Source organism: Elephas maximus, chromosome 13 (genome assembly GCF_024166365.1).
Source record: "Elephas maximus indicus isolate mEleMax1 chromosome 13, mEleMax1 primary haplotype, whole genome shotgun sequence".
NCBI lineage: Eukaryota > Metazoa > Chordata > Mammalia > Proboscidea > Elephantidae > Elephas > Elephas maximus.
The window spans coordinates 62,514,131-62,529,243 of record NC_064831.1 but is presented as its reverse complement, the minus strand read 5'-3'; the positions used below and the strand labels follow the sequence as shown (position 1 = coordinate 62,529,243).

Genomic DNA, 15,113 nt, shown 5'->3' with positions numbered 1-15,113 from the left:
AAGGGACCTTAGAGAGTTAAACCATTAGACTCGAGATTCTGTGGTTCTGTGGCAAGACTCCCAACCGGTAACACGGCAATCTACATTCTCGCTCTTACACCCAAGTCCACTGAGCCTAGTAGCTCTTCTCCCATTCTGACCAGGTCAGTGAGCAAAGTGGAAGGGCTGCCTGTAGGGTGAGGGGCCTGACCTCTGGTCTCTTCTGTGCCCTCCTTCAGTTCTCCCACAGTTTCCTATAGCCCTGAGGTTACTTGTTACTGAGCCAAAGGAGTCGAGCATCAGGAGAAGGCCCCACAGAAGGGCAAGTTTGAATCCAGAAAGATGCTATGGCAATGATCACCAGGACCGCCCTCCAAGACTAGTCAGTTCCCACAGAAGGCGGATACCTACTGTTCATTGTGCTGCACTCACTCATATCATCTGATCAGACCTACCCTATAAAGCAGGAATTGTCTTCACTTTTAAGGAACTGGACTCCTACATGTTAAAATACAGGGCATGGTCAGGGCTAGTGAATGGAATTGAAATTGGAGATGATGGAACCCATGCTCTTCTACACCATGCTGCTTTGCAGGAATAGACAATGATCAATGACAATTGTTATGGATTAAATTGTGTCCCCCCAAAATATGTGCTGTAGATCCTAACTTCTACACCTGTGGTTATAATCCCATTTGGGAAGGGATATTGTTGTTGTTAGGTGCCCTTGAGTCAGTTCGAACCCATAGCAAATTTATGTACAACAGAATGAAACACTGCCTGGTCCTGTCCCATCCTTACAATTGTTGCTAAGTTTGAGCTCATTGTTACAGCCTCTGGGTCAATCCACCTTGTTGAGGGTCTTCCTCTTCCTCTTTATTGCTGACCCTCTACTTTACCAAGCATGATGTCCTTCTCCAAGGACTGGTCCCTCCAGATAACGACCAAAGTATGTAAGATGAAGTCTCACCATCCTTGCTTCTAAGGTGCATTCTGGCTGTACTTCTTCCAAGACAGGTTTGTTATGCTGGCAGACCATGGTATATTCAGTATTCTACGCCAGTACCATAATTCAAATGCATCAATTCTTCTTCAATGTATCTTATTCATTGTCCAGCTTTTGCATGCATATGGGGTGATTGAAAATACCATGGCTTGGATCAGGTGCACCTTAGTCCTCAAGGTGACATCTTCGCTTTTTTAACACTTTAGAGACGTCTTTTGCAGCAGATTTGCCCAGATGCGATGCATCGTTTGGTTTCTTGACTGCCGCTTCCATGAGTGTTGATTGTGGATCCAAGCAAAATGAGATCCTTGACAACTTCAATATTTTCTCCTTTATGGGTAGGTGTTGTTATGTTAATGACACAGGGTTAGTGTAGAATGTATCTTAAATCAATCTCTTTTGCGATATAAAAGAGATTAAACAGGCAAGCCAGCAAGCAGCGATGTGGAAGAGAGATGCCAAGGTGCCTGAAGACTACCCAGGAGCAGAAGCTCAGAAGAGATAAGGACCTTCCTCCAGAGCTGACAGAAAAAGGCTTTCTCTAGAGTTGGCACCCTGAGTTCTGACTTCTAGCCTCCTATACTGTGAGAAAATAAATGTATTTGTTAAACCCATCCACTGTGGTATTTCTGTTATAGCAGCAGCACTAGATGACTAAGACAGCAGTGATTTCCTTAAACTCAGTGTGACACATTTTCATCGTGTATCTAATGCAGCCAAGGATATCCTGATTAATCTCTGCCAGAACTTCACAGACAGCACTTTCATAACTGCCAGATGATCACAATCCATACTGAAGGGCAATAGCTTCCCACCAGAGCTCCAGTTTAATACATGTGCATTTCAATCTGGGGAACCTACCCAGATTTAGAACTTTAAACTTCAAATGCACCATAGCATTGACCATTTCACTGCCATACCAGTGCTGCCCATGACTGTGGTTCATCCTCTGCTCAGAGGCAGACCCAAGAAACCCAGTGCTGTCAAGTCGAGAGGTCCGTTTATGCCATTCCCTTTCTCCAATAGGGAGGACTCTGACTCCCTGGTCGGGCTTGGCTCCTGCCCCAACTTCAGGTCTTCTCACACCTTAATAATCAAGCGTTTATTTCCTGCTTATAACTAAGGAGACCAGAAAGGCTTACAGAAGAAATGAAAAGATTTTCTCTCCCCTCAAACAGAAACTACTTTCAGGCTGTCACTTTCTCTTTCCCAGCTTATCCAGCTAACAGGGAAGCAGAAGCAACACCTGTGACTCAGCTGCAGGCAAAGCGCCTGCCTGAGCAGGTCACACCCTTTGGTCTCATTTTCCAGGAAAAGGAAAGAAGGAATCTGAGAGAACAGTTCACTATTTTGAGTAGGGCAACATCGCATCTGCTTTCAAAATTTCCCTGAATGAGGCAAAAATGGGCAGCTGTTTCAGTGCTAGCTGCTGTCATCGCCTGGTTGTTGGTTGTCATTGAGAAACTGGAAAATGCCTTTTTTTAAAGAAGTAGGAAAAGCTCCAATAATATTACTTTAAATGGACGACTAAGTTGAAAACGAGTGCTGACTCCTGCATAGAGATTATCGGCTGTACCGTTCAGACCTGATACTTCCGATGGTCAGTTCTGCCCTAATACTGTCTATGCGGATCACTGCATGGCAGTGGGTTTGGTTTATGGGATTCGCTTTCTACCCTTCAGGCACTCATTCTGCAGGATTCCAGTCCCCACTAATGTATTCGCTGAACCCCAATTTGTCCTTCCTTGTTTCGGGGTCCTCGGACAAAAAATAGCCATAAGGGCCTGCAGTTCTCGCTTCCTCCACTCCCGCGTGTGTCGGGGCCTCGACCATCCCCTCCAGTCTCCACCCCGGCTTCTGGTCCCGTCTCGGGCTCCCCACCTCGTGTTCCGCTCAGCCTTCAAGGTGTGCGCTGGGGCGGACACCGGAGGTGGGGAGTCGCGGGGCGGGGCTGGGGAAACGCGGCCCGAAGACTTATAAATCTGGGTACGGAGCGGTAGGCCAGGACGGCTCGGCGCCCAGAGCCAAGGGCCCAGAGCCCAGGGCCGAGCGCAGAGCCCCTGCCCAGCAGCCCAAGTCGGCGGCCACAGGTGGCGCGGCGCCCGGGGTCGGGGAGCGAGGTCTGGGGCACCCCGGGGGCGGGCCCTGCTGTCTCGCCGCTTCCCCATTGGCCTCACACGGTGTCAGTGGAGGAGCGTCTGTTCCCGTGTCCTTCCGCCGCGGAATGTAGTCCTCCCCAAAAGGGAAACCTGGCAGCGCGCTCGGCCGCCGCCGCCTTTCTCACTGAAGGTGCCCGCGCCCAGCGAGGACGCAGGGGGCGGGCCCAGCGTGCCGGCGGCCGGGATTGGGTGAGGGGCGGGCGCGGAGGGATTGCAGCCCAGCACCGGGATAACCTTGAGGCTGGGGCGCCTGATTCCGGCAGAGGAGCGGCGCACCCCGAGCCTGCAGGTCGACCGTGAGTTCGCAGCGCAGCCCGAGCCGGACCACGCCGGAGGTGAGCGGGGGGAGGCCCGGCCATCCTTCTCCGCGTCGGGCCCGCCCGCCCCTCAGGGCATCCATGTGGGGATGGCGCAGGGTCCTGGGCATCTGGGACCCGGCTGGGTCAGGGAGAGGAGAAAGGCTGCTCGCCCCGAGGGCCGGCTCCTCAACGCCCCCAGCTTCCGTTCCTTCCAAATTCGGATGGCAGAGCCAGCCCCTAGCGTCCCCCATGCCGGCCCCATCCTCCGCTCCATCTCCCTTCCTGCTCAATCTGGTTCCATCCTCTCCTCCCGTGCCTTGCTCCCTCCCAGTCTGATCGCATCTTCACTTCCCTCCTCCTCCGCCCCGGTCTGGTCCTATGCTGGCCTCCTTCCCTTTAACACTAGTCCCAATCGCCCCCTCGTTTCCAACTTGTCCTTTTCACCTTCCTTCTGATGCTTTCGTTGTGACTTCTCCTTGAAACTCTGTCTCTGCTTCGCATCCCCGCACCCTCCTCCCTTCCAGTTCCATCTGCTCTCCTCGCGCCCCGTCCCCTGTTCACCTACCACTTCCCCCTTTCGCCCCCGTGCCGCCCCTCCCCCTCCACCCCGGTCACGTCCGCACCCCTGCATCCTTCTCCCGCCCTCTCTGCCGCCCCGGCCCCTCCCCCTGCCTCTGGTCGGATCCGCCCGCCTCTCCTGGGTCCTTCTCGGTCCTGCCCTTTTCTCCATCCCGGCCTCCCAGGCCCACCAGCAGCTTCCGGCCCTGGTGGAGCCCTTGGCCCCGGTCCGTGGCGGGAGGTCGGGCAGTGAGTCACCACCCCAAGTTCGTGGTGTGCGAATAGATAGGGCTGTCATCTATGCGCCCAGGGGGATGCTACAGCGGCCCCGGGCGCAGCTACGGGGTTACATAACCCTTGGCCTTCCCGGCAGCGGGGGAGAAGGGCTGACTTCGCCTGTGGCGAGTTCCTGTTTTGTCGGCTATTCCCGCGCTGGCCGCGGACCATGCGGAGACCCTGCAGGGTGGCAGCGCGACACTACGCCTCTTCGAAGAAGTCACGCGACTCCATCCCTCCGCGGCCAGGCTGCAAGTAGCGGCCCCGCTCCCGGGCCCTACCCCGCTGGACGGCTAGCGTTTCCTGGCGGAGCCTGACCTCCAGCCGGAGAAGCTGCCAGATGGCTTCGGCGTGGTCTCCTTGCGTTGGCGGCACGGGATTTCTTGCCTCTGCTTCACGTTTCTTAACAAATGTGCCCAGGTTGTAGAACGCGGAGGTCCCGGGTGGGTCCGGGAGCAGGTTACGAGGTAGGGGAGGGAAACCTTCCTTAGAGCTTGACGCCCTTCGTGATGGTCGCACAATAAAAACTCTAGTGCCAAGGGCTGCTTTGGGGAGGGGTTTGGTGTGCAAGGAGATGTGCAAGGAGGAGGGAGCTGAGCCCGCTGAGCTGCCGATCTGTTTATAGAATGAAAGTAACTTATGACTGGTAAGTGCTGTGAGGAAGGCACCAGCTTCCTGCTGTGGGCGTGGAGACTGGGGGTGGGCAGGAGGCCTCACAAGGTGGCATTCACACTGGGTTTGAAGGAGCAGGGAAAGCACCTTCTAGTCTGAAGGTTAAAGACTCAGTCGTGGAGCGGCATCTCTTGCCTTCTTATCCATATTGTCCAAACTCAGGAGGTTGATCTCCTTCAGTATGGGTAAAATGAACCTAAGAGTTCAGGTACAGGCATGATGGGCAGATACTTGACTCATTAATATACTGAGATGGCCAAAGGACCAGTTTTCCACGCATAAACTGGAGGTAATATTTTCCTCATGATTGTCGAATGGATTGGTCTCTACACACACCTTCATGTTTATATATTGAATACTTGGTGCAGTGTCTAGGACGTAGTAGGTGCCCCACAAGTTGCATTTGCCAGAATCTAATCTCTGGTGAGATGTCCAGAAGAAATGTCTTCAAATGCTTGTACTCTTTTGGTCACTGAGCACAATTACTACCTAATTGATGCTTGAGCATAAGTGTTGAACTTCTTGATTCACCATATCCCAGTCATCCCCAAACACATACAGTTAGGCTCTAAATACAGTGAAACCTTTGCGAGCCAGAATCGACTTGGCTGCCTTGTTTTCCCGGGTCTCTAAAGTTTTCCACCTTTGAAAGGGTGTTTTTCCATCGCTATTAGTGGAAAATATTTGAGTTTTCCTTCAGTGACAGGTTTCTGCTTTAAGCAGGTTCCAACCTTTGTAGGTTTTACTGCAGCAGACATCACTTGGAAACCAGTCCCCTGAGGGATGCTGGGATAGTGCTTACAAAGTAACTAATAATGTTACTTTGCAAATCTTCACTTGCAACTGGGACTCTTTGGTCTTCTGAGAATGGCAACCTCTAGACAAAGGAAGGCTAGGAGGGGGATGATTTCAGCCTTTGGTGGTTGGCTGTAAGAATAGAAACAAACTTGCAACACCAAGACTGAAATCATTAGATCCCAGCTCTCCTTACCTGCCAGCCCCTGCAGGTAGGGTTCTAGGATTTGCTAGATAGGCTGACAAGTGTGAGGGTAGGAGTGGAGGCTGGGGGCATACATAGCCTGTTGGCCATACTGAGGGTGTGATCAGAGGAGGGCCTAGGTTGGGACCCCCCCACCCCCACCCCTGCTGCACCATTGTTAGCAAATAATTTGCCCTCCGGTTGCCTGAGGATGCTGATGGGTATGCACTGGGGCTGTTCTGAGGAGGAAGGGTATGTAACCCATTACCAGGTCTGTGTGTTGGTGGAGGCACAGTAGGGAAGATGACTCAACCTCTCAACTTCTCAGCTTTCGAGAGAATTCTCCTCATTGGGTGAGTGGGGAAACTGCATTGCGGTCTTTGCAGGTTTAAAAAGTCCCCTTTCAAAGAGTCAGATAATGAAGCATGTGTTTCCCCCGCATAAAATGTCTCACTAAGTGAAAAATGATTGGTCCAGGGCCCTGGGCCCCCTCCGTACTACCCAAAGAGCTTAAGTGCAGAGTGGCAGTCTGCACCTGCATTGCTGAGCATGGCACTCTCTCAGTGGGTTGCCCTCTGAAGGACAAGGAATTTAGTAACAGGAACTTAAAGGAAGAATGTCCTTGAACTCATTTCCAAGTATATGGATGTTAGTTGGTTCCTTTCTAGAACAGTTGCTTTTAGTTTAATCATTTGTTAGAAATGAATGATTTTAGCTGTCCGGTTCCTAGTTTACCAAGGACCATTAATGGGCTTTTAAGAACTGCAACCCCAGTAATTTGGCAGCTGTGACTCGAAACAGCTTAGTACCTTATGGAAGTTGCTTCTGTATTTGAATGTTGTAACACTAACGTGGGGTCACAGGAAAAGCCATTTTATTTCTTAAGGCTGTTTATTTCTTAATGTTGAGGCAATGAAAGGAATGAGGAAGCGGCTTTGAGCAGGAAGGTAGAAAAAAATGCAGCCCTTGTATTACAGACATATTACTTGGGTTTGAATTTATTTTGCTTCAGCTTTTATGAAGGCAAGTCCAGCAGTGTTACCTTGGCCAAGAGCTAAGACTGAGATCAAGGTAGAGGAAAATGATTCCTTTGACATTATCTTTATTTCTGAATCACTCCAAATGTCCACGGTCAAATCCCATTTAATTGGTACACCACAAGCATGTGTCAGCCCTGTGAGCAGAGTTTTATTGCAATCTTGTTGAGGATCTTTGTGAAATGCGTAAGTGATTTATTTGATAAAAGGTCTCATTGAACCTTGAGTTGTCACTTTAATCATCCAGATGGGAACAGAGCTATGTATGAAGACCATTTTTAATGCCACTATACTTTCTGGGAGCTTGAATTTATCACCAAGAGCCAGACTTTGGCTAATTGAGTAGTCTTTGTTAAAGCAGTTTGGGGGAAGGTGATCCAGGGAGGGTGGTGAATGGTGGGATACAGTCTCTGCAGGGCCTTTTGGCCTCCTGGTGTGTGGCAGGCCTGGTTCAGGGGCTGGGGTGGGCGGAGGGCTGGTAGGGCCACCAGGCAGTGCAGCCCAGCCCTGCAGTGGTTTGTGCCTGGCTGCACGTACTGCACGTAGGAGGGCGAGCCTGGCTGCAGTACCTCCGGTGGCCTCTGAGACAGCCCTCCCTCCCTCCCGTCTATAGGCAGAGCTCATGGGGATCACTTAGCCTCTTTCCTGATGCCAGCAAGCTGTATTAGGAAGTCAGGCTAAGGCTGTGGTGGTGGAGATGCCAAAACAGGGCAGTGAGGTTACTGGTCATAGCGTTTCAAGGGAGTGGATCAGCTTTAAAAAAAAAAAAAAAAAGAACCCATTGCCATTGAGTTGATTCCAACTGCTGGTTAAACTAGGGACCCAAAAAAATTGTTTGAAGGGAGCCCCATTCTTTTCGAACACATACAGATAATATTTCTTCAACTTTAAATAACTGGTGTCTCCCTGAGTCACAGCCGTGGCACATAGTCAGAACGTGTCGGCCATGCCCATTTTGGAGGAACCTGGGAATTTGATTGAGGTAAGAGGTTGGAAAGTAGGCAACTTCCTAAATAAAACGTTCCGATATCCCTCTTTTGTTATTAACCTTACAGAGCAGACCAACGAATGCCAACCATCAGACTGGCAAACATTTTAAAGCCTGACGGTATCAAGTGTCGGCAAAAGTGCGGGAAAGCAGGAACTCACATTATTGGTTTAATTTATACCAATAAACCACTTGGGAGAGCAATTAGGCAACATTTAATAAAATAGAAAATAAACACCCCACGGCCCAGGAGTTACATTTCCAGGTGTATAGAAGCTCATCTATGCCCAAGGAGGCATGTATTAGGAGAGTTACTATAGTATTGATTACATGGGGAAAATCAGATTAATGGGGGGTGGAGGCTACTGGTAGGGAAGTTACATAAATTAAAAATGGTCCTAGTCATACAGGGGTGCAAACAGTTAATGAACTCTGCTGACTGAAAGGTTAGAGGCACAAGTCCATGCAGAGGCACCTTGGAAGAAACCCCTGGTGATCAGCTTCCGAAAAATCGGCTGTCGAAAACCCTGTTGTACTCTGAAAAAGCACAGTTCTACTCTGACACGCTTGGGGTCACCATGAGCCGGAATCAACTGGTACTGGGATATACTAACTGGATGGGTCTTAAATGTGGTGAGTGAAAAGAAGTTGTTCAATGATATGTACAGTTTACTACTTGGGATCATTTTTTAAAAACCACAACAAAATAGAGGGTTCGGCATAGATAGCAATACATTATATATAGACACACTTAAATGAACTGCAGAGATACAATGTTCATGACAGTGGTTGAGTATGAAAATTTATGTTGAGGGCTGGAGGGACCTGAAGATGGAGGGAAGATGAACCATCATTAGGGAAATATAATTAAAGTCTGCTCCCAACCCAGAAAACTTCTCCACAAAGGTGGGCAAGAAGAAAAACAATTTTATTTGGTAAACATTAAGCCAGAATGTGATGCATCACAGGCAGTCTGCTAGAGAGATTGCAAAGACAGAAAGAAATCTCACCCTTTATATAGCCAAGTGGATGCAACCCATTTCATGTTCTCAAGGCAAATGATAACTAGTTCTCAAATAAGAGGACTCCGCAACACCATTTGTTGCACATTATTTATCCTAAATTAACCTGGTTGTCAGGTAGCCACCAGTGTTGGTTAATTGCCTTCATCCAAAGAACAACACACTTATCATATCTTTACGGCGGGAGATAGTTTACCAGGTTGGAGCCCACAAAGTTAGGCCCTTTCCCTCCCACAGAAACCGAGAGGCAGGGGGCTGTCTTCCTTACTGATGGCATTTTAAAGAGATGGCTCCCAAGTCCTTGCGGAAACATTCCTGGGTTGTAAAAGTGGCAAGAAGTTTATTAAGCCTTTCAAGAGGATTTCTCAAAAGAGGCAAAGAGAAAAATTCTGATTACGGGGTTTCTCAAGTAAATGCTCTGAGAAAAAGATGAGAAAGAGAATCTCCCTTTTTGCATCAGGGAAGATTATACTTTTTTTTTCTGTTTGATTTATATTTACCCTCATATAAAACTTTAATTCATTTTTTTTTTTTTTTAAGTATAAAGGAAATACAGATAAATAGTAATGGTCAATTCTGGGTGGTGGAATTACAGATATATATTTTTTTAATTTCATAAATAATGCAAGCAAACCTATTAAGGTCATTGTGGGAAGACCAGGGGTGCTAACTAGGTCAGTGCTCTTGGCATTGTGCAGCCCCCACACACAGCGATACCGGGCAGCTCCTCTAAATGCCTCACTTTGCTGAGACCCTCACCCACTGACTACACCTGACCTGGGAGGGCCCTGAACCGGAGCTCCAGGCCCCTCACTACTACCAGAGTGGGATCATGCCCAGAGGGCAGCCCAGGAGCACTGCCCTGCTTTTTAAGCCTAGTAAGGAGCCCTAGTGGTACAGCGGTTAAGCACTCAACTGTTAACTGAAAGGCTGCAGTCAGTTCTCTGCTCTAAGCATCTGGGATAAAACCAGGAAATTCTAGGCATTTAGGACATCTAGGTTTCTTTTTAGGGGTAGGCCCATTTAATGTTGGCTTTTGTTTCCTATTTCATACTGTGGCATGGTTCCTGCTGATGAGGCTCAGAGGGCTTAGTTCTAGTCTTGAAGAAATAAAAGAGAAAGGGGATTTTACTTGAACTTACAAACAGGAGTTCATTTGTTTTGTGTGGCCTGATAACACGAGCCTTTGCTTTCTGTCGTGGGACCTGCTGGGGGTGAAGAGTGGACTTCAGATTCAGAGGTTTTAGCCCAAAATGTGCTTATCCTCCCTGCCTACCTCCTGCCTTGTGTAAAAACACACACTGTTGATAGCTCTTTTGGCAGTATTCTTAACTGTATAAAAGGTTATACGGCGTCCACTCCAGACCTTTCTAGGTTCTGGTGGGCTAGCCCATCACCGATTTTGATCTTATTGCTGCCATAGTCATATTAGGGCCCATTTTGGAGATTGTTTCCCTGTTCCATCATGAGAAAGCTCACTGGCCCCTAGAGAACAGGCTGGTCTTAATGCCATTCCAGCAAATTATGATGCGGACTTTTTAATGGTTGCTGGAGTTGGGAGTTGGAAGGCCTCCAAGCTGACGTGGAGACGTAGGTCCCAAACCCGTTGCTGTTGAGTCGATTCTAATTCATAGCAAACTTACAGGACAGAATACAACTGCCTCATGGGGTTTCCAAGGCTATAATCTTTACGGGAGCAGATCGCCAGGTCTTTTCTCCCATGGAGCAGCTGGTGGGTTTGAATCACTGAACTTTTGGTTGGCAGCAGGCACTTAGCCACTGTGCCACCAGGGCTCCTTGGAGGTGTAGGTAGCAAATAGCAGATGTTGGTGTCGGTGAGGAAGATGATCCTGGATACCTATCCACAATGTTGGAGGGAGAAAACGGGCCTTGGGTGCCATCTGACTGGGTTGAACCCTGTGGTGAGGTTAGCAAAATTAGTCCAGAGAGCTGGCTAAAAATGGGGCCTAGCTGGTTTATTGGGGTGGAATGATTTGGGGCTTTGTGAAAGACAGAATTGGTGGAGCGAAGCGTGAATCCTTCCCAGTGCAACCTGACAGTGCTCTTAAGAAGTGGATTCTTGGGTATTTTTTATGATTTATTTTCCCTGGTTTCTGAAGAGTGGCCAAAGAATTGTGTCTGGCCCAAATGAAACTAGAGGCCCAGGAGCCCCCTGAGATGAGAAGGAGATGGCCACAGTCGGGGCATGTGGACCCAAGCTGTGATTGTACCTGTCAGCCTGGCCTAAGGCCTCCTGTGGTATCTCATTTCTCAAAGGGGAAATGGCTCTGAGGAGGATCCTGCTGCAGGGGCTAAAGAATAAGGCTCCTGTACCTGGGCGTGGTGTTTGGCACTCTTAAGTGGACACACCGGGCCTGCACTGCTTGGCTGGAGGTTGGCTCTGCATTTTGGTGCCTCCTGAGGAGGAGGGTGCAGTAGTGAGTCAGGATGTCATGGGCTGGGCCGCATCTCCTGGCAGGCACTCTCCGGATGACCAGTTGGAGGGAGGGAGGGGAGCCCTTTCCAGAGCCTGGCCTGAGGCTGAGCTGCCCACTGGGCCTGGGTAGGACTCCAGATGGTATTGTATGTGCAGCTCTAGGTAGGTGATTGGTGGGCTCTGGAACCTGTGTGGGGGAGAAGAGGCTTGTGAGGGCCTTGGAGACAGGCAGGAGAGCCCTGACTCTCCCTGCAAGGCAGGGCAGGGAGGGGCAGGGCAAGTGAGTGCCCTGCCAAGAAAGGAGGCTCCAGGGAGAGCTTGGGGGAAGAGACCATTGGTGACCTGAGGATGGGACACATGGGCACTGGCCTGATGGGGTACAATCAGGACATGAGAGATCTTTCAGGAGTCTGGGCAGACTGCTGACAGGCAAGCTTTTTTGACTGCTTTTGTGTAAATCCGCTGAAATACTAATCTTCATTTGTCACTTTTGTAGTTAATAGCTTAGGTGAGGAACAGACTAGAGTTTGTGTTTGAAGGCACATAGAATTAGATCTGCTGGTAGCATCTCCTGGTCTAAGAGGCAGTCCTGCATGAGAACTCCCTTGTCACAAAGATTTTGTTGTAAAGCTTGAGAACAGACTAAACAGGAAAAGGAGTTTGCTGAATTTGGGCATGTAACATGCAGGTTTGGGCATAGAATTGTCCTGTGGGCCATATTAACAGTTTTTTGCTTTGAATGGATCCAGGTGTGACTTTCCTGAGCCAATGGAACTGTTCTGCAATGCCTTTGTGATCTAGGGCCTAGGACATGAATCCTGTCTCTGCCATATTTAAGCAGACTTCTGGAGCTGTATATAGAGCAGCGTTTTAGTAATGGAACTAAGAGCTTCATGTTCCATTTAATTCCTCCCAACAATTCTACAGGATGCTTGTAAAATATATCATTTTCAGAAAGAGTACACTTATAACTTTCGTTATTATATAAAAAAAATTCGATATCAGTAAATTTAATAAAGAGAAGAAAAAAGTTTGCTGTAATTCTACCACCCAGATAACATGCTGTTCATAATTGGATATATATCCTTTTTAGTCTTTGTTTGCTTTGGTGTCCCTCTCCTCCCTCCACAAAAAAGGATGAAAGGGAGAATAGGTTCTTATACAGAATAAATTTTTAGTAAACCATGGGTTTAAAGGAACTTCAGGGGGAAGGCAATCTTTGGGAGGGCATGAAGTACTATGGTGGAGCCCTGGTGGCACAATGGTTGAGCGCTCAACTGCTAACAGAAAGGTTAGTGGTTTAAGCCCACCACTGGCTCCATGGGAGAAAGACTTGGAGATCTGCTCCCATAAAGATTAAAAAAAAAAATAAAGATTACAGCCTCGGAAACCCTGTGGGGCAGTTTTACTCTGTTCTTACAGTGTCACTATAAGTTAGAATCAACTCAAGGGCACACAATAACAGCACCACAGGGGACCCAGTAAGAGCCACTTCTACCTATAAATCTTCTTTTATCAGTCCCTTGCTGTTTTCTTGGGAGGTTTCTGTGTTTTTAGCTCAGTCTCTAAGACCAGCTACCAGCTGGATATCCGGTCTTAAGGTAAGCTCTCCATTACTCCTAAGAGCTTTAGTTACACTTTTTACCTTAATCCTTGTACAGCTCTCCAGGGCAAACCTTACTCAGCTCCGAGCGGTCTGTGCAAGTGGGGCCAAAGAGCCACCCGGAGCCAAAAAAAGAGCATTGTGTCACCGGAGGTCCAAGCCCAGAGAACCAAAGGTATGACGTGATCATCAGTGGCCCCCGCTAGGTGTTTGCAAGGAGACCATAATGTCTCAGGTCTAGAGTAGAAAGAGCCAGGTGATGATTTTAAAGAAGAGTGGGGTTAGTTTCTCCAGCCCACTCATCCAGACCTTATTTTCTCACCATACATTCCTGGGACTAGATAACAGTCTCCCTGTAGAGGCCAGGGCAAGGCCTTTGTGTTGTGCCATCTGGGCAACACCTTTGGCAATGCTCCTTCCACAGCCAGTCTTACCTAAGCCTGTCTGGGCGTTCTGAAAGTATGCATGCCCTGCCTCAACTGTGAGTGTCATTAAAGGGACACTGTCAGTAATTCAGAGTCTCCTCAGATTGAGGAGTGAAGCATAGCTTTAATTTCTGCCAAAGAGGCATTAAGTTAGACTGAAAGGCTATTCAGTAAACACTGGAATGCCTTCAAATACTAGGTAGGTGCTAGGAGTTAGAAAATCAAATGGGTCATGGAGGAGAAGATTGACGTACTCGTTTTGGTAGCTGGCGTGTGTTAGGGAATTAGAAAATACACATTGGCATGAACAATGCATTTGCCGTATAGAATAGTTAACCAGTATATTATTTCCTCATTGGTTAAAATTTTAGTTTCTGTAGTTGAGGACTTCTAGCCATCTGTTTTTAACAGCCGTTAGGTTGTTTGCTCATCACTGGTCACAAAACTTCTTGGACTTTTTATCAAACGTTTGTGGAAATGGCAGAGTTCTGGATTTAGGTGGATACTCTACTTGAGCCCCCCAGGGAGGCCATAAAGTCAGGGATGGAGGAGGATAAGGAGTAAGGGTTATATGTAAGGGATGCCTTGATTTGGGGTCCTGAGATTGAGGAGGAGGTGGGCAGAGGTAAGGGGAGCTTGTTTCTGAGCCTGGGCTGAAGCATTTAGGCTGAAGGGGGTTTAGAAGGAATAGCCCTTGGTGTGAAGACTTGAGGAAAGGGGCTGGTATCAGAAGAGTGTTATCAAGCTTCTGGTTCACGTTGTTACCTGGTGGTTCTTCAGACACTGACAAGGAAATCAGCTAACTACTGGCTGAGTGAGTTTAGTTGTAAGGCAGTAATGAAGTGTAAAGCAAAGGTCAGAGCAGTTGTCAGGATTGTGACCTGGGCTGGGTTAATTACCTGGAACCGACAGTCTTTGCTACTGGTGTGCTGCTGTTGTCAGAAAGGGAATTGGAATGGTGCATCAGAAAACCAGTTGAGGAAAATGTATGACAAGCTACTTTAATTTCCTTACCTTGCAACTCTCTTGATAACATTGTTGTGATTTTAGAACCAGATGAAGTGCTATTGTGGTTTTCTTTGGTGTGTGCAAATTGGTTTGCATGTCCTAAATTTTTCCTGACCAAAAACAGATGTGGTTTTTAGGTATGGTCTCTTGGGATGAAAGATTTATCTTTCGGGGTTTTGGATGTGCTTTGCTTCCTGTTGAGGGACTATTTTTTATTGACCATCAGTAGGCTGGGACCTGCTCTCAGCCTCTTGAGTCAAAGAATGAACCCCAAGGATTAAAGTAGTATTCAGGGTTGGGTTCAAGAGCTAGGGAGACTGCCTTGGTAGTGGTTGGGTTCACAACCAGGGGACTCACTTGTCTTTCGGTTGGGATTGTAAAGAGACAATGTGCGTCCCCCTCCTGCCCTATAGCAGATGTTTGCTGCTTTGAAACAACTTATCATTCAAAGATCTAGATTTACCATGGGATAAACTAGGAGTCAGTTGTTGGTATGACTGGAAGACTGGTTACAGCTTCCTTTTGAGAAAGCTCCTTCAGTGCAAGTAAATCTTATTTTTAGGGTTGGCAGGGAAAGTTGTCAAGAAAGATGTGAACCCAGGATAAGGGAGACCTGCCTACAGTGGGTGCCTGTGAAGACATGCGTTGGGTGGGAGGCTTGCACT

General features: G+C 48.3%; 1 protein-coding gene across 4 annotated transcripts in view; it reads left to right on the top strand.

Annotated features, from left to right (window-relative positions):
- The first annotated feature begins 3,338 nt into the window (after positions 1–3,338).
- PKM (pyruvate kinase M1/2) overlaps positions 3,339–15,113 on the top strand; it is a 31,773-nt gene continuing 19,998 nt past the window's right edge. The window contains exons 1-2 of one of the 4 annotated variants that reach the window (XM_049905395.1): positions 3,339–3,479; positions 13,074–13,190. Coding sequence is in view for 1 of the 4 variants with exons in the window: in XM_049905393.1 (XP_049761350.1) it covers positions 4,618–4,697 (80 nt within the window). In the remaining 3 variants the exon portion in view is untranslated. Of the gene's footprint in view, positions 3,480–4,524; positions 4,698–13,073; positions 13,191–15,113 lie in introns of those variants that run through there. The other 3 variants (XM_049905394.1, XM_049905393.1, XM_049905391.1) reach the window with 3 other exon arrangements.